Source organism: Alosa pseudoharengus, unplaced genomic scaffold, assembly GCF_046254945.1.
Source record: "Alosa pseudoharengus isolate Yale_2024_CS ecotype anadromous, Long Island Sound unplaced genomic scaffold, YU_APseudo_1.1 YU_APseudo_1.1_scf_8, whole genome shotgun sequence".
In the NCBI taxonomy this organism is placed as follows: domain Eukaryota; kingdom Metazoa; phylum Chordata; class Actinopteri; order Clupeiformes; family Clupeidae; genus Alosa; species Alosa pseudoharengus.
The window spans coordinates 20,884,042-20,908,293 of record NW_027468870.1 but is presented as its reverse complement, the minus strand read 5'-3'; the positions used below and the strand labels follow the sequence as shown (position 1 = coordinate 20,908,293).

The 24,252-nt window shown below is 41.7% G+C and overlaps 1 protein-coding gene and 1 long non-coding RNA gene across 2 annotated transcripts; one reads left to right on the top strand and one right to left on the bottom strand.

The window, feature by feature from the left end:
* The first annotated feature begins 6,177 nt into the window (after positions 1 to 6,177).
* Positions 6,178 to 7,295, top strand: LOC143111820 (uncharacterized). Its single transcript, XR_012984619.1, has 3 exons — positions 6,178 to 6,371; positions 6,788 to 6,886; positions 7,217 to 7,295. It is a non-coding gene; the product is annotated as an uncharacterized LOC143111820 (long non-coding RNA).
* A 758-nt stretch (positions 7,296 to 8,053) lies between these two features.
* tmem135 (transmembrane protein 135) lies at positions 8,054 to 23,294 on the bottom strand. Its single transcript, XM_076274077.1, has 15 exons — positions 23,137 to 23,294; positions 22,306 to 22,433; positions 21,014 to 21,106; positions 19,821 to 19,854; positions 19,450 to 19,515; positions 18,446 to 18,492; positions 18,275 to 18,316; positions 14,900 to 15,064; positions 14,016 to 14,085; positions 13,400 to 13,567; positions 12,387 to 12,450; positions 11,498 to 11,574; positions 9,875 to 9,973; positions 9,521 to 9,588; positions 8,054 to 9,182 (listed from the first exon to the last, which is right to left on the bottom strand). The coding sequence occupies exons 1-15, from the start codon at positions 23,275 to 23,277 to the stop codon at positions 9,050 to 9,052; spliced, it is 1,395 nt and encodes a 464-aa protein (XP_076130192.1). The 5' UTR covers positions 23,278 to 23,294; the 3' UTR covers positions 8,054 to 9,049.
* Between the last annotated feature and the right edge of the window lie 958 nt (positions 23,295 to 24,252).

Genomic DNA, 24,252 nt, shown 5'->3' with positions numbered 1-24,252 from the left:
CAGCCGATGGCGGCTATTTTCTATACAAATCCTATGAAGTTCAGCGTTCAAAAAAACCCTCGCCGGTGACCATTTTTTACGCAGCGCTCAGAATGCTGAAAGTTTTAGAACAGCTATTGGCTCGTCTCTCTCGATGACCAATCAAAACTTTGAAACCTAGCAACAATAAACACTTGACTGAAGCGCTCGAGAGGCGGTTTGTACATTTATGTACTGCAAAAGTAGGCCTAAATTGTTTCCTGACTGTCGATTCAGTATATTTTCAGTTTGTAAAGGTTAAGCGAAGTAGGAAGTAGCGCGAGGAATCTGTGATCAATGTGATTGGTTATGCTGGACCAATGATTTCAAAGTTAATGCAAAGTCTACACCCATTACGATGCTAGAGTTGGAAACATTTCCCAATCATGAGAGGCCAGACTCTATATGAAGTAAAACAAAGTAGTGAGTCTGGTGTAACCAGGCAAGAGTTTTGCTTCAAGAATAAACAGAACATAGGCCTATTTAGTGAATAAAGATAAGAACAACGAAGTGAAAAGTAGCTAATAGTTTCATACATTTGTAGGATTTCTAAGTAATGCTTTTTTACCACTGCATAACCTACTTGGAACTGATGATTTAGGGTGAAAATTATTTATTTTATGTAGCACATTGTTTTCAACACTTGCCAACTTCATGTGCTATTAACAGATGTAGACGAGGCACCATCTAGACCGACAGTGATGTAGGCTTTAGCCTTTTTATATTCCACAGCCTTTGTAACATGTCGCCTGTCAGATGGTTGTAAGAAAAAGGGTCAGAGAGAGAGATGAAAGATGCAAAACAGGTACTGTGCACTCTGCCTTTGCACGCCCCCCTCCTAAGCTGTTAGTGTGTGTGTGTGTGTGTGTGTGTGTGTGTGTGTGTGTGTGTGTGTGTGTGTAATTTAGCCATCATTTTCGAGCATATTAATCACAAGCACATTTAGATCAAGTGCATAGCTGTTATGGCACGATAGCCCGCTTCTCAGCATGTTGTGGTTTATTTTTTATTTTTTCCCCATCACAGATAGAGGGGTTCCAATTCACTCCAGTTCTGCTGTTATCACCATGACAACAGACCCTCATTAATATGGCCTGTTTGGCAAGGGGAGTTTTTGTGGGCCACTTTTCAAACCTTTTTTTTTTTTTTTTTCCTCTCCACACACACACACACACACACACACATCACAAACCCTCCTCCCTTTGCTTTCCAAGACTCTGCTGAAGCATGAAATAAAACCCTGATGAAGGATTTTAATCGGAGTCCTTAAAGGTGTTAAAGAGAGCAATAAACGTCTACAGAGTTTAAATCTCACCATGTGGTTTTTAACAGCCTGTTATATTTTGATGGCACACAGTGGATTTGAAGCACTTAAATTCAAAGAAGGCAACAGAGGTATATACAGTATGCTATTTCCATTTACAATACAATGGCACATTTAGTGGACATTTTTATCTCTTATACGTATGTTATAGAAGGAGATATATGTATTCGACATATACATCCAGTGTGTTCAGGGAGTAGAACCCATAAACCTGGTGTTAATAACACCTGTCTCTCTTCACCACTTGTGCTCCTGGAACACTCACACACACACACACACACACATACACACACACACACACTCACACTCACACACACACACTCACACATATCACATGGGCTTCAACAACCTGTTAGGCGTGGCTGGCACACAGAGGTTTTGTAAGAGCTCTGATTTGGACTGCAGCCACCACCAGGGAGGGAGGAGGGAGGGGTCATTATCTGGGGCGTTTTGGCCATTTTCTAGGGATTCTAATGGCTTCGGAAGCTCCCACCAGCTGATGACCCTTAGTGGCAGATTGCAGCTGACCTGGCATAAAGCTGACTCGCCACACACGGGCCCACAAGAGGGCCGGATCTGCGCCAGAATCACCTGCCACCAGCCTGGACATCCCATTAAGCGCCGCATGACTTCATGTCTCAGCTGCCAGAAATTAGATTTGATTCTCGCCAAATCCACCCTCGGACAGTAAAACACGGGCTGGACGGCCAGATGAGGCTGTCACCCTGTGTGGTCATGTGACTCAGAAACCGAAGGGTTTGCTGAGGGGTGAGACGGAATGTGATGATCAACAAATAATTACGTGTCCCATTCTAATGGCCAAAAGATACAACAAACAAACAAACAGACATCTGATTTGAATTTGCTATTTACACTGTCCCTGGGCTCATCGTCAGATTGCATCATGCTGGTAGCACAGAACTGCGTGTTGTGTTAACACAGTGTGGAAGATAGACAATTTCACGACTGGTGCAGCTTAGCCACTCTTGTGTTCATCCGAGAGAAATCTAAAGAATTATAGACTGTACCGAGTGCACAAATACATACAGCACTTGCCAGAGAGTACCTCCCACACGCTAACACCCACACCTCTTTTGACGTGCACAGAGGACACACACACACACAGTACCAATATTTTAATACACTCTCTTTCTCTATCTCTCTCTCAGACACACACACACACGCACACAGACACACACACACACACACACACACACACACACACACACACACACACACACACACACACACACATGCCAGTAGATAAATGCAAATCATGTCAGCTTAACCTATCAGCAGGAGCTCAAACACACAGATAGCACGGAAGTACATGCACAGACACAGATACACAAATAGATGTGCATGCATATACAGATAAACACATGATAAACATGCACACACACACACTCACATTGTACCTCTAGAAAGCAATGTTGCTGTTTTTGTCTTTTCTGCCCTTTCTAGACTTGATTTCTAGCAGAGGGGACCGGCAGTAATGGCTCCTTTATATGCTTATGTGATTAAAGGAGGATCTAAGATTACACCAGATTACTACCCATCATCATATCAGAGCATTTTCACCATGTGGCAAGAAATCCATGCAGTTCCCAGGGGTACGTTACATAAGGTGTGTTATATTTAGGCTTGTGCACCCCCAGATGAGTGATAGCACGTTGTCCTGCTGTGCTATCACACACTCACAATCACTCCCACTCCCACACAAAACAACAGCACAAACCAGCCAGCATTTTCTTACAGCCACATCCAAAGGTGAAAGCTCTGAGCACAATTCTCACCAGACTACCTCTGTAGCACCACCTACCTTCTACTGTGGGTACTGCAGCCTGTGCATCAGTACAGAATTTGTACAGTAATCTATTAACTCAGAGGTATGTGGTGTGATTATGGGAATTGATAAGTGTTGATTTGCAGAGTAAATTATAATGTTGTTTTTTATTTGTTACCTGCAATTTAAATTCTTTCAGGTGGACTATTAAAACAACTGAACACTTGAATTATATTTTACCAGTTATTTCAGACAGAGTGAATTACTGAAGCTGGTCAACATACTGCATCAGAATAAGGAACATCAGAGGAGTTTCATGTTTTATTTTTTCTGTGCGAGGTGTCAGTGTGTCAAGGTGTGCTTCTGAGGCGCTTTCATTCTCTCACTCTGTTGTTGAACTCGCCATCGTGACACTCTGACATCACACCTGGGTGAGACGTATCATGCATAGGCCCTGGGCCTCATTTATAAAAGTGTTGCGTAGAAACCATCCTTCATTTGATCTTAGATCATTTCTGAAATGATTGTACGTGTGATTCAGAGAACACGAACGTACGCACAAAAAAACGTGCGTACGCCACCCTTCCAGATTATATTTGGCCATTATAAATCACAAATGAAGGTCAACTTGTGAGCAGCCAGAGCCATTCTGCATATCTTTGCTATCGTTTTCTTTCAATAATGTCCAATGGCTTAAACATTCTCCTTAATTGTTTGCTTTAGGCCTACCTTTATATTTTAGCCTACATTATTCAACTCACGTACTGTCATCTGATCTTGGGCACTGCCAGTCAAAAAAAGCAAACAGGTGCGCGCTCTGCACCTCTTTACGCAACTCCGACGCAACACTAAATATGAAGATGCCTTGCTTTCAGAAGATAACTTCCATTCCTTGGTTGTGTAGGCTATATATGATATAGAATATCTATAGCCTACATTGTATAACTTACATTAAAATATTACCTTTCTGTTACGGAGCTGGGAATAGCCATATGAGCGCAAATTAGGATGTAGTGGAGGCTAAACGCGAGTAAACGCAGTTTATCCACCTCTGAAATTTCAGAAATAGAGTTAAGCCACCTCTTATTAGAGTTTATCCACCTCTTAAAAAAGTTTATTCACTTTTAACATTAAAAACTGTCCAAATTATCCAATACTATCCTATTCCCAATATTGTATAATAACCTCTTAATTTACCACTACATCCCTGGTGCAAATGTACTTTTCCTGTCCTAAACGAGGGCAATTGGACATTTTATGGTCAATATTAGATTGGTGAGAACACTAAATATACAGGGACGGATTACTGCACGGGCCTACCGGGCCCAGGCCCAGGGGCCCAAGGGGTCAGGGGGCCCTGAAGCCCAAGCCTTTGCATGGAATCATTGCCTCAATATCAACAAATCAAGATGTAGGCTATGAATCTGATTGAATTTAGTATTGGCCATCCCCAAAATGCACCAGAATACAGGAAATCACATCAAACAAATTAAAAAAATTCTGGGGGAGGACTCCCAAACCCCCCCCCCCCCCCCTTCCACATATACGACAATAAGTGGGGGGCCCTTAATACATCTGGGCCCAGGGGCTCGAAAGTTCATAATCCGCCCATGTAAATATACTAGATCAACTGTAAGAATGTTTCAATCATTCTATCGGTCTTGGTGTTTTTTTATATTATGAAATAAGTAAGCTATTCGTTTTTTCACTTTCTTAAGTGGGCTATAGTTCTCATTATCAGTTTTATGCCAAACCATGAAACATTAAGCTGCGTCCAAAACGACTTTAAACATCTTCTGATATTGATAATGCATATGGTAAAGAAAGACATGAGATCGTTGTTCTTGGAATGTTGAAAATGCATCGCACTTAGATTACTTGCAGTACCCCGGCATTACCACAAGGAAATGGTCGTCAAGTTTGAACCTGACGTGGAGATAAGCACTTTTCCACGTCAAAGATATATAAATCTGAGCGTTGGCATGGATTTGAGCGTACGCACGGTCTAAGATCAAATCTGTGCGTAAGAACGCTTTATAAATGAAGCCCTCACGGGGGACCCTACACAACGTACATGCTGGAAGAGGGGGAGAGAGAGACAGAGAGGAAAACAGAGGGAGAGAGAGAGGAAAACAGAGAGAGAGAGAGAGAAATTATTCTATACAATATGAAACAACAAGAAAGAAACGCCATCCTGAAGGTCTTTATTTCTTTAAGGTTTTTATTTGTGTATTTTACCTCTTGGGTAGAGATAAAAAAAAATGAGCTTCCTGAAACAAATGCTTCAGCACAGCTACCTGTATATTGTGTCTGTGCCACCAGACTCATCTCTTGTCATTTTATCAACAGAACCTGTCTGCTGTGGCATGAAATCCCGCCCTGGCATGACCAAAGCTGACTCACATGACCACGTCGGATGAGTTTTCCGTCCTGTCTGTCAGAGCAGAGGGCCGCAGTGGAGCGGAGTAGAGTGTGTGTGTGTGAGTGTGTGTGAGAGTGTGTGTGTGAGAGTGTGTGTGTGTGTGTGAGTGGAGCAGCGCGGCTGTGCTTTTCTCCTCCCGCACAGGGACGCGCTCCACCGGGGCTGCAGGTTGATTATGCTAAGATTATCTCTGTGCGCCTGAGTAGACCCACCCACTGAACAAGCCTTTTAGAATCACTCACACACACAACTTGGCTCTGGCTACCCCCCATACACACACACAAAAATACACACACACAAGCTTCACACACACATCTACTCAACACTTGTGTGTGTGTGTATGTATGCCTGTATGCATGAGAGGGAAGGGATAGGAAATTATGGAACTGTGAATGTCAACAATGAATTTCATAACTCTACAATAATTGTAAAATAAAGAGGACTGCACTTTGAAACCCGCATTGAATCACTGCTTCACCTTCCTGTGATGATTGACGCACACAGACACCCCAAAACGCAGATACACCATGACTAAACAGGTTTCTGTTCCTCTTCCCCATGTCTATTATTACCCATCATTCCTCTTTCCATTCCCTGTGGCTTGAAATCACACGAGATGCAATCAGCAATGGTTATTATTCATTTACACGATCAATATACTGTAACAGTCTAAAGGTGCTTCAGTAACAGGGAAACAAATCAGATAAACTAACAAACAAGATAAATAGCATCATGTTCCCAACTAATAGTCTGGAAATGATGTGAAATGGACGACAAGGAACTAGGACACAATAATTCTCTTCAATGGCATGACCAAAGAGGTGGGGAGTCATGTTTGTGCTTTGTAGTATTATATCTTGCAAAAGGTTATAGGTCAAATGGATCTGAACAGAATACAATGCTAAAAGGAGAGGACGAGTGGATGATCAATGACTGACACAGTTTGTGTTTTAATCATGTTTTTTTGGAGGTGCAGTTTCCTAAATTCTGTTTAAATACAGAAACATTCTGAGCACTGGATTACAATTAATCTCTCATCTTCTTTACTTCTACAACAGATTCAAACAAAGTTTTGAGTTCATATACCATTTCACAGGAAATAACAGCACTAGTACAAAAATATCAACAGAGAACAAATAAGTTTTATTTTTCATTGTATATAAATTACAAACAGTGTTATACAAGTATACACCTATTTTTTTAGATCATAACTTTATCTTTTTCCTTTTAAAAAAAGTATATTCTATACAACACCGAGATGTGGGTCATCAAAAATGCTGTCAGAAAAAGAAACCGAGTTATCCAGGAAAGCTTGTGAACTGATTAATCTGTGCAGGTCAGTCATAATTTCTTAATCTATTACATGAAATTAAAATAGCTGAGGTTGAGAATGAGACTTTCAGGGGAGGGTTTTATGTACGAGTTCTAATGACTAACCCTGGGGCGCGTTTCCCAAAACCATAGTTGCTTACTAAGTTAGCAAACTTTGCTGGTTGCAATTCAATTTCCTATTGCCAACCAACTAAATTGCTAACAGGTAAGCAAATATGGTTTTGTGAAACGCACCCCTAGGTAAGTTAACTCCTAGTCAGTAAGTAGAGTACACATGTAGGGTATAGAACAGCATAAAGGAATTCTTTGTCCCTACACCTCATACTTGGAACAGCCCCCTGGATTCCCTCACGGCAACTGAGTCTGTCGTGGGTTCGTCCCAATCCGGGCCATGACCTGTTGTCATCTCGGCTACTACCTGGGTTCGGACGCAGAGTGCCCGAGACCTCAAGCGAAGCGGGAGGATGTGAAACGACCAGCCGTGCAGGTTTTGTGTGTTGTCCACTTGTAATGCCAGCTCTGATGATTTTAAAAATGACAATAAATTAAAGAAATAATTCACATTAACTTGTATAGCAACATAATCACTTTTCAAGGCTTTAGACAACTCTGTGCAGCTGTTCTCCCACCAAAGACTCAAAAGTACGCTTGGAAACAAGGTTGCAGTGTCACCATTTGTAGAGACACAAAATGTGAAGAGACTAAAGGATCATTGCTCACCTATTATTATAAGGAATAAAAGTAAATGTCTGGTGTTTGGCTATATGCCTGAGTGGACTTGGGTGCCTTGTTTACATTCAGTGACAAAAAATGCATAACATTCACCCAAGGTATTGAACGTATTAGAAAATACTCTGGACCAACAGAGATGCCAGTCCATCCTATCAAGAGTTAACCTGAACACAAAATGCATCCCCTTTAAAACATCGGTTCGTGACCAGCAAAAGAAATGCAAAAAACATTTACATTAATGTAAACAACCACTACAGTAAATGCTTCATATGTGTAGATATACGTGGCAAGGCACTCAAAATGGGGCATCCCACAGAGTTATTAGTTTCATCCCACAGAGTTATGCTCAGATGACCATTGCATAAGACCGAACAACATTTCACAAATGTTGAAACATGACTTGAAATGAGGATGACTAGAAATAGAAAACTAGAAAACTAGAAATTCATTTTCTCCTTATGGCTACATAGCTCAGGTGCAGTACCAAATATATACAGGGGCCATGTGGAGACAATGTAGTGACTAATAGATCGGGTTTACCATCCAAAATACAACCCATAGTATTGAAATGTTTAATGGCAGCTTCATAAAATCACCAAACCAGTGAGAAGGACTATGTGTTTTTTTATAATGACAATCAATTTGCTTTCAGCATTTTATCTGCTAAGGGCCTGTTCAGTCACTTTTGAGACTTGGAACCAGTAGTCCACACTGCCTCCTGGTGGCATTGGAAAAACCACAGTGTGGCTGCCTCAATAACAAAAAAATGTTTTTGTTTTTTAATTCTTGACTTCAACCCTGAGCAGAGATTTCCAGGGGTTCCCACGTAATGTTTTCTTTTGTTTTTCTGCTGCCATGGTCTGTAACAAGACAAACCTGTCTGAGCGGAAGCATGGCTTCACAACACAAGACACAAGCTCCTTATTTTCCACGTCTTGTGTGCAGCCTTGTATTTAGTAAATATGAAGCATCAACTGTAGTACGAACTTGTGCAAAAACAGATCTAGTCATTTTTGCATTTCTTTTGCTGTTAAGTGCTGTATATTTATCTATCTATCTATCTATCTATCTATCTATCTATCTATCTATCTATCTATCTATCTATCTAAATATATACACATAAGTAGATGTATATATACACACATTATTATTTTTTTGCTCAATAGAATCTCTAGTTAATTACACAGTCACTTTCACTGTAGCGCTGAAGTACTCTAAATCGCTTCAAGTACGCCCGCCCATACCCATCAGCTTCACATTAACACTGACGGAGAAGGGGAGGGACGTGGTATGGAAGGGTGGGGTGGGGTGGGGTGAGTGGGGCATCTAGACACCCAAGGCTGGGTGTGTCCAGGGCCCTGCAGAGTTGGAGACCTGTGCCCACAGCAGCTGCGCCTCCCTGAAGTGGACGCGGCTGGCTGGCTGGCTGGCTGGCTCAGTCCAGCTGCACGGGCAGTTCTGGTGGATCCACGGTGTAGCGTGGGTCCAGCTTGGGGGCGAAGCCCTTGAAGTCCCTGGAGGCACCGGTGCCAAAGGTGTCCAGAGCTCTCCTGTTCATATGGGCAAACCTGAGGAGGCCAAACAGCAGTGCCAAACTTAAACATCATCAGCTACTTAACAGGTTAACACACAAACACACATACAGACAAACACAAGAGTAACGCACAAGACACACAATGACACAGAAGTGACACACACACAGACACAGAAGTGACACACACACAGACACAGAAGTGACACACACACAGACACACACACAACAGTGACACACACACACAGACACAGACACAACAGTGACACACACACAGACACAACAGTGACACACACACACACACACACAGACACAACAGTGACACACACACACACACACACACACACACACACACACACACACACACACACACACCTGCCCTTGGTGAGCCGGAGTAGAAACTTCCAGTACGAAGGCCGCAGGTTCTGCACCTCCATCACAGCCTGGGACGGAGGGGGAAATGCTCAGTGGAGTAGACTCTCAAACAACTTACAATACAACAACACTGCTGCTCCAGAACAAGCTTTAGGGAATGCGCAGGTAGTTTGCCTGGCTTTCAGTCACGGCTTTATGACATAATCTAATGTACACAAACAAGGTTTTACAGAAAAGCGGCTACCAAAATGTAAGTAAAAAAAAACAAAAACATATAACACAATATACATTTCCAGCAGTGTCTTGGTGGTTAAGTACTGAAGGTGAGTAGTGAGGAGGAGGAGTTTCACTCACAGCCTGGAAGCAGATGGCGGTGGAGATGGCGTAGATGATGGTGTCGGCCTGCGAGAAGTAGGGGAACCTGCCAGCCTCGATGCCTTTGAAGTACATAGTCTGAGGAGGACAGGAGACAGAACGCAGCAACACTCAGCGGGACGTTAACACACCTCACTGTCAGAGGCTGTTTTGAATTCTAAATACTGAAAGTGCTAGTCTATAACTTAATGTGAATGTGCAATGCTGACAGGGAACACACTATAAGCCCAGAGAGGCTGTAGGTTACACTGATTTTAGAACAGCTAAAGGGCGTTGTTAGGCACGACGTGCAAGCAGAGTTCCTAAAACCCCCCTTAGCTGTTCTAAAATCACTGTAACCTACGGACTCAAGTGGCTTATGGACTCTATGCAGGACTCCATTTTGGATTTCCTTCCTACTGGGCCATCAACTTCCTGTTTACACTGTACACCAGTGGTCCCCAAACTACGGCCCACGGGCCGAAAATGGCCCGCCAACTCATTTTGGGTGGCCCCCCAAAACATGTCCGTGGCATATAGCATCTGGCCCGCACGGGAGTACGACATCGTCAAACTATAACCTCCGTAATTTCCCCATTAATTCTCTATGGCGAGTCTTAACAGTACACGTGTAATACTCTTTTTGTCCACTGGTGGTTGTTTTGGCGGTATATTTCTTATTGAACAACATAGCTAAAGTTATCTAACCAGTTCAGTAATATCAGTTGCTTGATTAAGGTTAATAACATTTAATTTAAACCCTTTTCCCATATGCTGGAGGGAGTGGCAAACAACTTTTTTTACAAAGTCGGTCTACATTACCATGAGACAAGGTCCTGAAGACAATAACCATAGAAAAATGCCATATTTGCCAATGTTTTAACATAAACAGGAAGTTGATAGCCCAGTACAGATTAATCCAAAATGGAGTCGTGCATAGAGCAACGAGAAATGTAACAATTTATTCATAGATAATCATTCTTCCACCAAAAAAAAAAAGCCAAGCAACATCGAGACGGAGCTGTATCAAGTTGTGGTAGCGCAGAAATATAAAACGGAATGGGAATAGCACACCATAGACTTACTATAATTATACATATACCAGCAAGTACAGTGTAATGAATTCACTAAATCACAGAACCTTTGTCCTTACAAGTACATAAAACCAAGACAGCATTAAATTTGGACTTTAATCCTCACCCTAGTTTAACATGAGTACAAAGTACTAGTGTGCAGTTACTTTCCTATTCAATGTTGCACTTTGCCGTTCCCTTTATAGGATGACTTGGGTGAACTGTTACAACCCTTTTAAATTTCTGCATCCATCCAAGGTACAAATGATTCCTTAAGGAGATTTTGAGAATAAGGATTTAAGAGAATTTCTAAAGGGTAATTAGAGAGCATATTTCTTAAAAGCTGTTTCAACAGTATTTAGCCTATTATTCTTGAATAGCGTAGTTGTAGATAACATGTCATGTGTCCTTCAGATATACATTCATAGAAGTCGTCCTTCAGCACATACAGCCTTTTTTTGTGTCGTTTTTTTTTTTTGCTACAGAAAGATATATCAGCCACTTGGTAATGTACATAATATCACATATACTAATAATAAGGCATACTGACCTCCACGAGCTTGGAGAAGAGATACATTGAGATAGTGGTGCTCCTGTAGAAGAACATAGAAATACCAGCCAGGAATCCTGTAAGGAAGGACAAAACAAACAGGATATAAAAAAAAAACGCCATACAAGTTGTTTGTACAAATTTCTGATTGACTTTGCAATGGTACTGTTACACCACTGCACATAGCTGTACATATCTGTCTATACGGTTCATACTGAATATCCATATTCATTTTGTATTTCTTATAATATATTACTGTTAATACACTGCATATATCTATATTATTCTTACTACTCTTATGTTACTGCTACTACACTGCACATATCTGTACATGTATCTTGCACTTCTTGCACTTCTGTAAACTGCATTTCATTGTCTTTGTACTTGTATTCTGCAAAATGACAATAAAGTTGAATCTGATCTAATCTAATTGGACAAGAGGCATCACATTAATATCCTGGAACAACCCCAGTCAGAATAGCAAAACGGGTAATTTCTTTTTTTTTGCGTTACATTTGACACTTTACAAGTGAGGAAAGGGACTAATCTGAGAAGGGGGAACGTACAAATTAATATTTAACGGAAAAAACAGGCAAAAGTACAAATGAACGTGCACAGTGACGGCATTTGTTCCTTGGAATGCTTGATACTGAACACTCTGGCTACAGTTCTTTTTTGGAGTGGAGTATGATAGAAACATTTTAATAAACAGAATAAATCTAAATCTGCTGTCATGAAACTCAATTTAGTTGGTAGTATAACTGTTGCCTCTCAGGCAGTGGTGATGCCTCGTGCCTACGGCTGAATCACGGTGCTGGGGATATCCTTTGCCAACCCTACTGTCACTCATGCATGTAATGTAGAGGAGTGGAGACCCTGTGTTGCATACCGGCAATAAGTGCATGGAGCTCATCGTCAAGGTTTCTTATCCAACGTAAGAAACAACTTGTGCCCTAGGAAGGTAGGAGAGAGAGAGAGAGAGAGAGAGAGAGAGAGAGAGAAATGGAAAGATAGATAGCAAACCAGTTAGACAGAGACAGACAGACAGACAAACATACAGACAGAAATGTTGCAAGAGGAGAAGAATGAGCTGACAACAGGACACAGGTAAACAGTTTATGACTGCTGGACCTCTATGCGGCCTGTATCTGTATACCGGTATAGATATGACATTACTTCATTTTATATTATTATTAGCAGTGGTATTTACCTTTAGTACAGGTTTATTGTTATTAATAAATTGTTTTCTTTCTTTTTCTTTTTGTCATTTTTTACTTATTGGTTTAGTTTTTTGTTAACTAATTACCTCTGTATTAAGCCTGATATGATGTTTGTTTGTTTATTTTGTTTGTCTCACTGTACAGCACTTTGGTCAACTGCCGTTGTGTATAAAAGTGCTATATAAATAAATTGACAATGACACTGCATCTCCTGCTGTGAAGGGAAGAAGGTGTCAGCTTCTTTAGAGTATGATACGTACTATGGTGAGAGACCAAACAGAGATCTACCCAATCCCCTATGCTTGGATTGGATCTGAGTAAACATTTTGTAATCTGTGAGAGATGACTGCTATAAAGTTACAAAGAATGGAGTAGCCACACATATTTCTTAGAGTTGGAATAAAAACCACTGACACATTAACTAGTTTGGGGCACTGGTGGCTAAGGAGCTGGGCTAGCATGCACTAGCCTGAATAGTTGTAGGTTCAATACCCGGCTTTGACTGTTGTGCTCTCGAGCAAGGCACTTAACCCCGAGTTCCTCCAGGGACAATGGCCCTTGTAATAGAATTGACAAGTCGCTTTGGATAAAAGCATCTGCTAAATAAATAAATAAATGTAAATGTAACTAGTTTGTGGAACGCCATGGCTGGGGGCTAGAGGGGGTTGGGACACATGTTTACCTTGTATATGCTAACGAAGGAGCCCAGGAAGGCTCCGAGTTGAAAGTTCTCCTTGTTGTAGAGAAGTGAGACTAGTCGCGAGGGTTTGGTGAAGGCCTGTCGGAAGGCAGAGGGCACCTTCAGGAAACACTGAATGAGGTAGCCCACACTGAACATCCGGATGAAGCCCTGCCGGACACCGACACACAAACACAACCATGATCAGACACACGAGGGAGACACATGGAGATACACACACAGACATGGAGATGTAATATGCTTTGAGTAGTCAGGCATGGTCCTGTTATTTAGATCGGTAGCCTAGCTTAGCATAATTCACTGGAAGTGGGTCACACCACTTCGGCTATAGCTAAAAGGGAGCTAACTGGGCTGACTGGTGTAACCCACTTGTAGTGAATTACGCTAAGATAAGCTAATGTGTAGTGACGTTTGTTGCTAGCGTCTGTCGCTAGCACATCTCTTAGGTGTTGTGGATTGACGTTTGTTGCTAGCGTCTGTCGCTAGCACATCTCTGGTGTTGTGGATTGAGGTTCACTTACTGCACAGCATTGTGCCCACTGGCTACAGTACCATTACATAGACACATGAAGGGAAAAGCAGCGCGAAGAGGTCTTACTTTGATGCAGTAGGATATGCAGTTGTCATGGTAGTGCTTGCAGCACCGATGCCTTGGCCCATGTTTACACCTGATGGGACACACATACACAACACAAACACATGACGCTACATATGGGAGTACACACATGGATACTTATGAACAAACATAGGACGGCGTACTGACTTCTGTTGCATTGAGCTCCGACTGTGGGGACTGTGTTTTTAATATAATATATCCAAAGTTCTATGTAAAACTTTAAAATAAAATACATATACATAAAAGTACATATCCTACTGGTCAACTTAGAAGTAACGCAATATTGAATTGTTTGATTTTGACATTTAAGTATAAGTAAGTATATATACACTCTTTTGATCCCATGAGGGAAATTTGGTCTCTGCATTTATCCCAATCCCTGAATTAGTGAAACACACTCAGCACACAGTGAACACACAGTGAGGTGAAGCACACACTAATCCCGGCGCAGTGAGCTGCCTGCAACAACAGCGGCGCTCGGGGAGCAGTGAGGGGTTAGGTGCCTTGCCAGCAACCCTTCGGTTACAAGACCAAAGCGCTAACCAGTAGGCCACGGCTGCCCCCCATTTACAGTAAGTGATATTGCACAGCTGTTTAGTAATTTCTGTTGTGTTCTGCATGCGTGTCTGCATCCCTGCTCATGTTATTGTGTGTGTGAATTAATGCATGCATGGAACAGTATAAGTATTTCACACTTTTTGTGCACATGACATATCTAATGCATGATTAACTTACATGTTAGTTATTTAAAGTTACTGAAGATACTGAAAGAATTAATCAAATCAAATCAACCGCTATGGGAGGCTATGGGATGACAAGACGAGTGCACCCTCTACAACCCCCCCACCCCCCAGTACTCCACTCACAGAGCGTCCAGCAGCCTCTTGGTGAAGGCTGTAATGGATGAGGTTCTGGAAGGTGGCACCCCCTGGTGGGCATCTGCTGCAGCTGCAGCCCGCTCTGGGGCCTTAGCGTAGGCATGCTCAGCCAAGAAGGAATGAGTGGGGATCTCCTCTTTTCCGACGATAAACCTGAGAGAAAACAAGCAAACAAACTGAAAGTGAGTAAGAGCATACTTGCTTCCCTTCCTTTTGCTGCCTTGTTTGTAAGTCTGAGGAAGAGCCGCATGGCTTGAAACGTCACAAAACAAATTTAGAAAAAAAAAAACTGCATGCTACATGGTGGATCATCAAAAACTGCAAAAAGCTACATGGTGGATCATCCCTTAGTTTTTCTGGACTTCCTTTCACCAACGATACAACAGAATTAGAGTAAATAGAGGATGGTTAAAGATCTGTGCAGGGTAGAGAGCGCCTTCATATAACCTTCTCAGTCAGGAAGGAATGTATTCTCTTCTTTTGCCTATTATAAACACGACAGAAAACCAGTGAGACTGCAAGTCAACTAGTCCGTTCTCCTTCCAGTACTGACAGGACAGATTTACGGCTCCCACACACAGCTGCGTTCCGTCAACGCATGCCAGTGGGTGATCCCGACGGTAGCTATGCAAATGACTTGAAGTAAAACCGTAATGTGATTGGTTGGTGCCGTCCGTAGATTGGCTTGATTGGCCGGTGCCGTCTGTCGGTGCAGCAACAGCTGAACTCCTCAACGCAAGCGGCGGGAGAAACGCGACGCGACGGACCCACAATTCAGTTCGGCAACGGATCACGTGAGCCCATTTAAAGTGAATGGGATGCGTCTCCAGCAACGCGATGCACGCAGCTGTGTGTGGGAGCCGTTAGAGATCACGCAGCACAGGACAATTCCATCTCTCAGGGGGTGGGGTAGGATATTTTATCCTCCAGTGATGCTATACGATGTCAGAACTAGACGCCATATACAGCGGGGAAAATAAGTATTGGACACGTCAACATTTTTTCAGTAAGTATACTTCCAATGAGGCTATTTGCATGACATTTTCACCAGACATTAGTATTACCTCAGATACCTCAAAATTACCTCTTGTGAATCCTGATCTTTAGTTAACTTCCAAAACTGTTCAATTGAATTGAAGTCAGGGCCTTGATTTCCTTCCTCTGAAACCAATTAAGAGCTTCCTTTGCTGAATGGTTTGGATCATTGTCCTGCTGGAAGGTCTAGCCATGTCTCATCCTCATCATCCTGGTGGAAGTAAAGATTCTCCCAGAACAAAATGACTCCATTCATCATTCCTTTAACTGTATGAAGTCTGCTAGTGCCATGAGATGCAAAACAGCCCACACCATGATGCCACCACCTCCAAACCTCACTGTTGGTATGGTATTTTTAGGGTGATGCACAGTGCCATTTCCCCTCCAAATATGGTGTGTAGTATGACATCTGAAAAGTTAAATTTTGCTCTTGCCTGACCAGAATACATTCTCTCAGTATTTCATAGGATTGTTCAAATGTTGTGTAGCAAACTTTCAACAAGCTTTGACATGTTTTTCTTCAGCAATAGAGTCATGCGGGATGAGCGTGCATAAAGGCCATGGTGGTGGAGTGCATTACCTATGATTTTCTCTGTAACAATTGTACCTGCTGCCTCCAAATCTTTCTGGAGCTTTCTCAGAGTGGTCCTTGGCTCTTCTGACTATCCTTCTGACTTCCTGGTCAGAAATCTTGCAAGGAGATCCTGTGCATGGCCAGTTGATGATGCAGTGATGTTTCTTCCACTTGCAGATAATGGCTCCAATACTGCTTGCTGGATGATTCTGAAGTTTTGAAGTGCATCTGTAACCAGTTCCATTGATATGTTTTGCAACAATAAGGTTGCAAAGGTCTTGGGAGAGCTCTTTGCCTTTACCGATCATGAAATGTTTCTTGTGTGACACCTTGGTAATAAAAAACCTTTTTATAGCCCACCAGTATGTACTAACCCATCTTATATCAATTTGCACAGAAAGGAGGGACAATTTCTCTAACTACTTATAGATTCCAGTTTGTTCCTTGTCATTCCTCGCCTTTGTGTACTGCTTTTTCTTAGCGTGTTCAATACTTTTTCCCTGTGCCATTCCACTTTTTTACTCATAACACTACTTTTAGACATTAATGTTTGGATTTTTATATATGTGTGGATTACCTAAGTTAATACTAATGTCCGGTGAAAATTTCATGCGAATAGCCTCACTGGAAGTATAGTTACTGAAAAAAATGTTGACGTGTTCAATACTTATTTTCCCCGCTGTAGAAACTGCACTGTCACCACCTCAGACACAGGCAGACTGGGTTCGATACCCGAACGACGCAAGTCCCTAATGCTAAATGCCACTCTCTTTAATTTCCTTTACTTTAGATCTACACACCAGACAATGCACGACTGGAATCAGCCAGTCTGTTACCACTGTGCTTTCATATTCAAGTTCTAATGGACTATGGGTATTAATTAAGCCCAGCAAGATCATGCCACTGCCTCTGCAGTTTCTGTGCTTTTGCCTTTGTTCTCGCTGCGGATTTACAAGTAGGCCTACGGCAGGGTGAAAGGTCAAAGGTCGTAGATGCTTCTTGTGCAGCTAATTGCATGACTGACAGCTAGTGTGTGCTTCACCTCACTGTGTGCTGAGTGTGTTTCACTAATACACGGATTGGGATAAATGCAGGGACCAAATTTCCCTCACAGGATCAAAAGAGTATATATATATACTTATATATAACACGCTCTGGAAATTCACAATTTCGTCGCCGTTTTTTTTTTTTTTTTTTTTTTTTTTTAAACATAGTCCAGTCCATACAACTTCATTTCAATTTCGAAAGAAAAACTGGACTATGTTCTAAAAAAAAAAAAAAAACGGTGACGAAATTGTGAATTTCCAGAGCGTGTTCCACACTCATTTCCGGAAAGGTACTGGCTTGATGAAATTCATTCTGGACTCTCTATCCGACCACATAAAGACCTCGGGATACTTCGGTTTGGCTTTAGGGACCCTCTACTCACTACCACGTAAGTGTAATGTTGTTTGGAACTGTAGAAGAGGTATAAAAATAGCGTTTTGTAGCGGCGAAATTACATGCCCGGGTCACTTCCAGGCTAACGAGTTTTGACTAAAAACGGTAAAATCGAACTTTCTCAAAACACATCCGAATGACATGATTTGGATGTCAACTCAACGTATGTACTCCCAATCATCCGTAAATTGATCTAAAGTGCATTTTACTCCGGATAATTCCTTTAACCATTTACTTATGTCCAGGGACAGAAATATTAAGAATGCAGTGCAATACATATGCAAACCTATGAACCTATACACACACACACTTACTTCAAAGCCGAAAAAGCAAATCCCTTCAGACCGTCTTTGCACCTGTAAGGACAGATTTGAAAGACGTGAAAATCTGGATATACCTGCGCCCAGGTGAGCATCAAGAGTCTCTTGTTCTAATTACAAGCCTTTGACAGCGGACCATTTTAGGTTGTAAACTGTTCCACTCACCGAAAGAAAAACATGTAGAGCGATGCAGTGAGGCAGAACAGCAGCACCTGTGAGAGAAGGGGACAACACAACCCAGCGTTAAGGTGCTGCAAGCAGACTCAGGGGGCTAAACATTTCTAGCAGTGCTCCTGTGTAGTCCAGCCATTAAGGACAGAGAAATTACATGTGCAATTACCAAAAATCGAAATGTCCTCTGGTCAAGCCTCCGAACGCTTGTCATTACAATACAAATTGTTCAATGTGCATTAAAATACCAGTACACAGAATTATATCTAATTTTTTGAAGAGCAGAGTATTTTTTTAAGTATATTTTTTGGGCTTTTTATGCCTTTAATGTGATAGGATAGTGGAGAATGACAGGAAGTGAGTGGGAGAGAGTCGGGGTGGGATCTGGAAAGGACCACGGGGCGGGAATCGAACCCGGGTCGCCGGCATACGGTGCAGGTGCACCGGCCAGTTGCACCACGGCCAGGGCCGAGCAGAGTATTATTGGCAGGGAAAAAACATATAATATGGATATTTAGTTTTTCACTCTTTAGATCAGGGGTGTCAAACATAAGTCCTGGTGGCCGGATCAGTCCAGCCATCAGGTTTCATACGGCCCCCCAGATGTTTTGGGTAGGAAGGGAAAATTAATTAACAATCCAGTTACAATGTCTTCAACAATGTGTAATAAGCAATATCTCCATGACGTGATAAATTGATTAAACCAACACTACAAACCATCCCCATGAAGGAAGAAGGGACAAAAAACTAACATGGAAGGAAGGCATTTCAAGAGAGAAAGAGCAGTACATGACAGCAGTACATTATGTGTACTTGTTTGCTCCTAAGTGAGATCATCAAACAACACTCTGATACCCATGCAGAAAACTGATAATGACCAAGAGAATGACGGCCTCCCACGAGGTCTCATTCCAACAAATCCGGCCAACTACCTAATATGAGTTTGACACTTCTACTTTAGATCATCGATCAGTGAAGGCTGGGAGATTCTGCCATACCTCGCCATGCTTGAGTGGATTAACGATCCCTCTAGTGACTGCCATACGAAACACCGTCTCTGTTGCCTGAAAACGACAAACATCTGAACATTGTAACAAACTAGTTATACTGAATCATCCTGTGGTATATAAACTGATAACAATTTACTTGGACAGTCCGGACACAGAAACTTAACAGATCATCTGTTAAGATTCAAGTCCCGTATGTTAAACTGTTGTTGACTGTCAATAGTTTGTTGACAATCTGAGCATCTATAGATAGTCTGTGGTCAAACTATCCAAGTAAAGTGTGACGTATAAACTATATACAAACATCCTGTGGTATACCAACATTTTCAAAAACAATTTTACATTGTTTAATAGGTTCTTACCAGGTTTGCCATGTATATTGTTAGAAGTCCTCTCCTGTGTAAACATTTCAACCAGTCCGTGTAAAGTGACAAATTAAGATTTTGAAGGAGTGCAAAAATACACAGAGTATTACATGCACGTGCCTGTTTATTACGCACGCATGCACGCACGCTATGTGACTGCGCACGTGATCTGTTTGTTTACTTGGGAAGGGGCAGTGAATTAATGTTATACAGTATGTGGTGTAGTGACCATTATTGTTTTGCAATGGTACAGGTAGAGACCTGAGAACAGAAATATCTCTTTGTGAAAATAAAGACTGCGTGTGGGGGTCAAGGGGTGAATAGGTACTTTAAGCATGCCTATCGGGTGACAAAGGTGAAATTGCCATAATCACGCTGAAGAAGGGCGTCTTGCCCGAAACGTCCATGGGGCGATTAAAAAAGTAAAAAAAAAAAAAAAAAATGTGAGTGCTATCCTTTATTTTTAAAGTTTATTTCGCTCGGTAGGATTTAGCACCCCGTTGTGAATATACCAAGGTGTTAAGCGCGTCAGTCTGGTCATTGACAATAAAGACGACTCATCCATTAGTGGTGTAATGATACCAAAATGATGACTCTGATATGATACCATGCCAAAGTAACTTGATACCAATACTGAAATGATATCATGGCAAAACATCAGTAGTAGAAGTAATAAAATAGGCATTGAACAGAAAATGCCACTTAATTTTTTTTCAAAAGACAACAAATCCAGCTTTTATTAAAGGAACCGTATATAAGAAATGTATTTCAATTAATCATAAAATGGCCCTGATATGTCACTAGACATTAAGAAATCATGTTCATTTAAAATACTTATATAACTGACAACAGTAGTCCGGCCAGGATATTGTCATTTAAAAAGTGAAGTTGCAGCCCTCAATTGATGTTGTCATGTTGTGTTTTGGCCTGGTGCGCCACCCAGCTCTGCCAGTCAGGGGGGAGGGGGAGGGGATACACCGCTCTACAGTAATTTGAAAGTGATTGCAGTACCAGTTTTGGCCACAATCTTACATACGGTTCCTTTAAAACCTGATTCAAATAACATTCTTAAAACTATCAGTACTAACATTTTTAATTTCAGGGTATCGACATGTCTTTCTAATACTGGCGCATCGTGCAACCCTACTATCATCATTACATGGACAGTTGTCCTTCACACTGAGACACACCTGCTCTTTCTCTCTATTAGGATGGAGATGTAGGACGCTGGCAGCGCTGCACCAAAGCCCGCAGACCAAGAGTAGAATCCTCCGAGCAGTTTCCTGCACAACACAAGAGTTATTAAAACATGGATTTTCTCTCACACACACACACACACACACACACACGCACAAAGGGGTGTGGGTGATAAAATCCAATCCATTTCTCTGGATCTTTTTAATTGATTTGATTTTTTGACATTGGGATTTATATTATGTACAGGTGGAAAATGTATGTTAGGCTAATATCTATGACTAGTCTATTCAACTAACATTAATGATTAGAGCTACCCTTAAAATCCAGAGTTCTCACAAAGGCACAATGGAATTGTCTCTACGAGACACTCGGCAACGAGCAATGATGCACGTTACTTTTTCCCCTGGCATCCCGTGGAACCAATCAAATCGTATCTGATATAGGCGTGGCAGAGAGGAGCTAAACTGATGACGACAGTGCTGCAACGTTGGAAACATTGATCGTAGTGTTATCCAATTGCGTCGAAGTCCGGAATCATTCAGAGTAAACATTGGTCTAGTGTTATCCAATTGCGTGCAGTGAGATTTTCAAATGCTGCTTGGTGCCGCCCCTCGAGTTGGGCCATTACATTGTTCGTGGCCAGACCTTTAATCTTTCTAGATTATCAGGGTCTGAATTTTCCAGGCTAGATTAGAGCAGGGATTCCCAAACAGTGGTACAGTATGTGAGCTTCCACTAGGGGGTACGCGAGATGAAAAGGGCAATGTCAGAAAGGTCTCAAGCCTATGTTCTCTCTTTGTTCTTTGTGTTTTATAATGTGGTTCTCCACACTGTTTTTTTTAGTGTGAGAGCTCATTGACCAGTTGCACATTTTAATTTTGTTATTTGTTATCATGTAGGGCGGCTAATTAAACATGATGCCTGGAATGCGTCAATAGAATGTGTTACGTTTTTATGTGTCGGATGGTGGTCGTACGCGAGCCAAGTCAGGATGTAGGTGGTGGTACGAAAAAAGTTTGGGAACCGTTGGATTAGAGGAATGAAACCATTTCCAGTGATCAGAGGAATATGCTGACTGAATTCAACCACTTCAAAAAATACTGAGATGATGAAAAGCTACTCTTTAACCCAAATTCTTGTTATCTCGACTTGCATGTTGTGACAGACAATAATGCATTTGGTACCAAACTTTTGCTGTCTTTTCACATGGGAATTCTGCAATGCACACAGGCTAACACTAGTTTTACACATTTAAAAGACAAATGCATGGCTGACTTAACCTTACCTGAGAATGCAGAAAAAAGCTATGTACAAGCCTCCATTTGCAGTAAGGAAAGAAGTAGATTGCAGAATCTCAGGTAGTAATCTCTTGATATAATAGTCTTTTTTCCTTCTTCTTAGGATAGCTGCAATCTGAAAAAAAAAGAGTAAAAATATATTTAGTAGGGATTGCTGAACGTTATGGTCCTCAGTGACACCTGAATTTCTTCTGGCAATGGAGACGCCAAGCGACTTCTATAGAGTAAATGTCTAAATGATGACCTATGACACAATGAAAGTGTGACACAACTGAAACACGAATGCAAAAACTGTAGACAATGATAACTTATCACCTTGTTCATTGTCCAAAAAACAACCTCAAGGAATTCTTCTGCTATGTGTGGTTGCCAATGTTTCGATTGTTCTTAACAAGCAACCAAGCAGAGTATTATGGTAAAGGTAAGCCTACTTTGGACACAGAACTTTAACCCAAGTTCATGAGGTGAACTAAACGGCTAAGTTAGCTTGCTGTACATGTCAGGTGGCAAAGGTAATGATAACAACGACTTGTCAGTCAACTCTAATTTGCACTCCACGACTAAAAACCAATGCTTTGCAGGACGGGAAAACAAACACATAGCTAGAAAATTCGAATACAACTTTTGCCTCGCTCGAACAAATCGACAATACAGCTAATTACGATAGCCTTGCGACGGTCCGCTAGCGATAGCTATCGCTATGCTCCTAACTTACTTACTCCATCTAGTAGCAAGCAAGCTAGCATCGGCACTGCTAAGCGTCCTTAGGGAATGGGGTTCATTATTTCATAACTGCACAGTGAAGTGTGAAGACTCACCAGATACAGCGGTGCATAAATTTTGAAGGACACCTCCAAAGCCCCCGCCGTAACTTGCAGTGTCGATAACGTACATGAGGGATTCCATGTATGTCCGATCTCGTAGCAACTGTGCGGTATAGACTTACTGAAAGCAGCCATATTTGCAGAGACGACCAACAGGCACCCGTACAGGCGCGCGCGCTCGAGTGCACGCGCGCGACACTAGCCAAAATACGGGGAAAGGTCGTGTTTGGGGTTATTGGAGGTCATAAAATGTATGCTGTTGTGTCTCCCCTGTGATAGATTTTCAGGCAGGCAAGAAAATTGTGCTCTCATGCAGATATGTTGTTAGAGCGTGGGAAGGTGAAGGATCTGTAGGCTTGTTGCACCAAAGCTAAGACTGAGGCACGAGAACGTGCAAACAGCTCCTTTGAACAATTGCACACTGCATCTTTAAATAGTTGTTAGACTGACCAACCAAATCACTGGGTTTGTGTGTTGCCAGTTGCTTTGCTTATGTCATTGCCCACCTGTCCTACATTGCCTCCCCAGTTGGAAGTTTAATTAGATTAACTGTGGCTTGGTGTAGGCCTACTGATAACCTACTGGAATTTAAACTTAATAATGTGAAGATGGTTTTCCTGCAGATGAAAAGTCACAAAACAAACAAACCAAAATGTTGGCATAACTGATTGTTTTTTCATGTTACATCGTCCCCGTGCAGTTGTGCTGCCAATTAGGCTATACAAGCTCAATTTAAAAAAAAAAAAGTAAATAATAAAGATTCCCACAAACATTTTGTAATGTAACAATGGCATTGAAATAGCCTACATCTCACATATACTTCTTTATTAGAATTTGTCATTATTTAGTAGCGTACATCTGTCCAATCCAGTTCAATCTACTTTAAGTTTGTTCTGTAAATATTTTTAGGCTTATTTACTCAGCTGAGCTCATTTGCTTTAGGGTTAGACTTTAACAGACATGGCTTTCAAGGACATCTACACACTATAAAGGCTGGTAAGTAGCCTAGTAGTTTCACATAACTGCAGTTGCTGTCAATTCTTTTTGTGAGTACTACAGAGGTAAGCATAGAATTGAGGCACTTTGCCATATGGAAAAATTGTTACTACT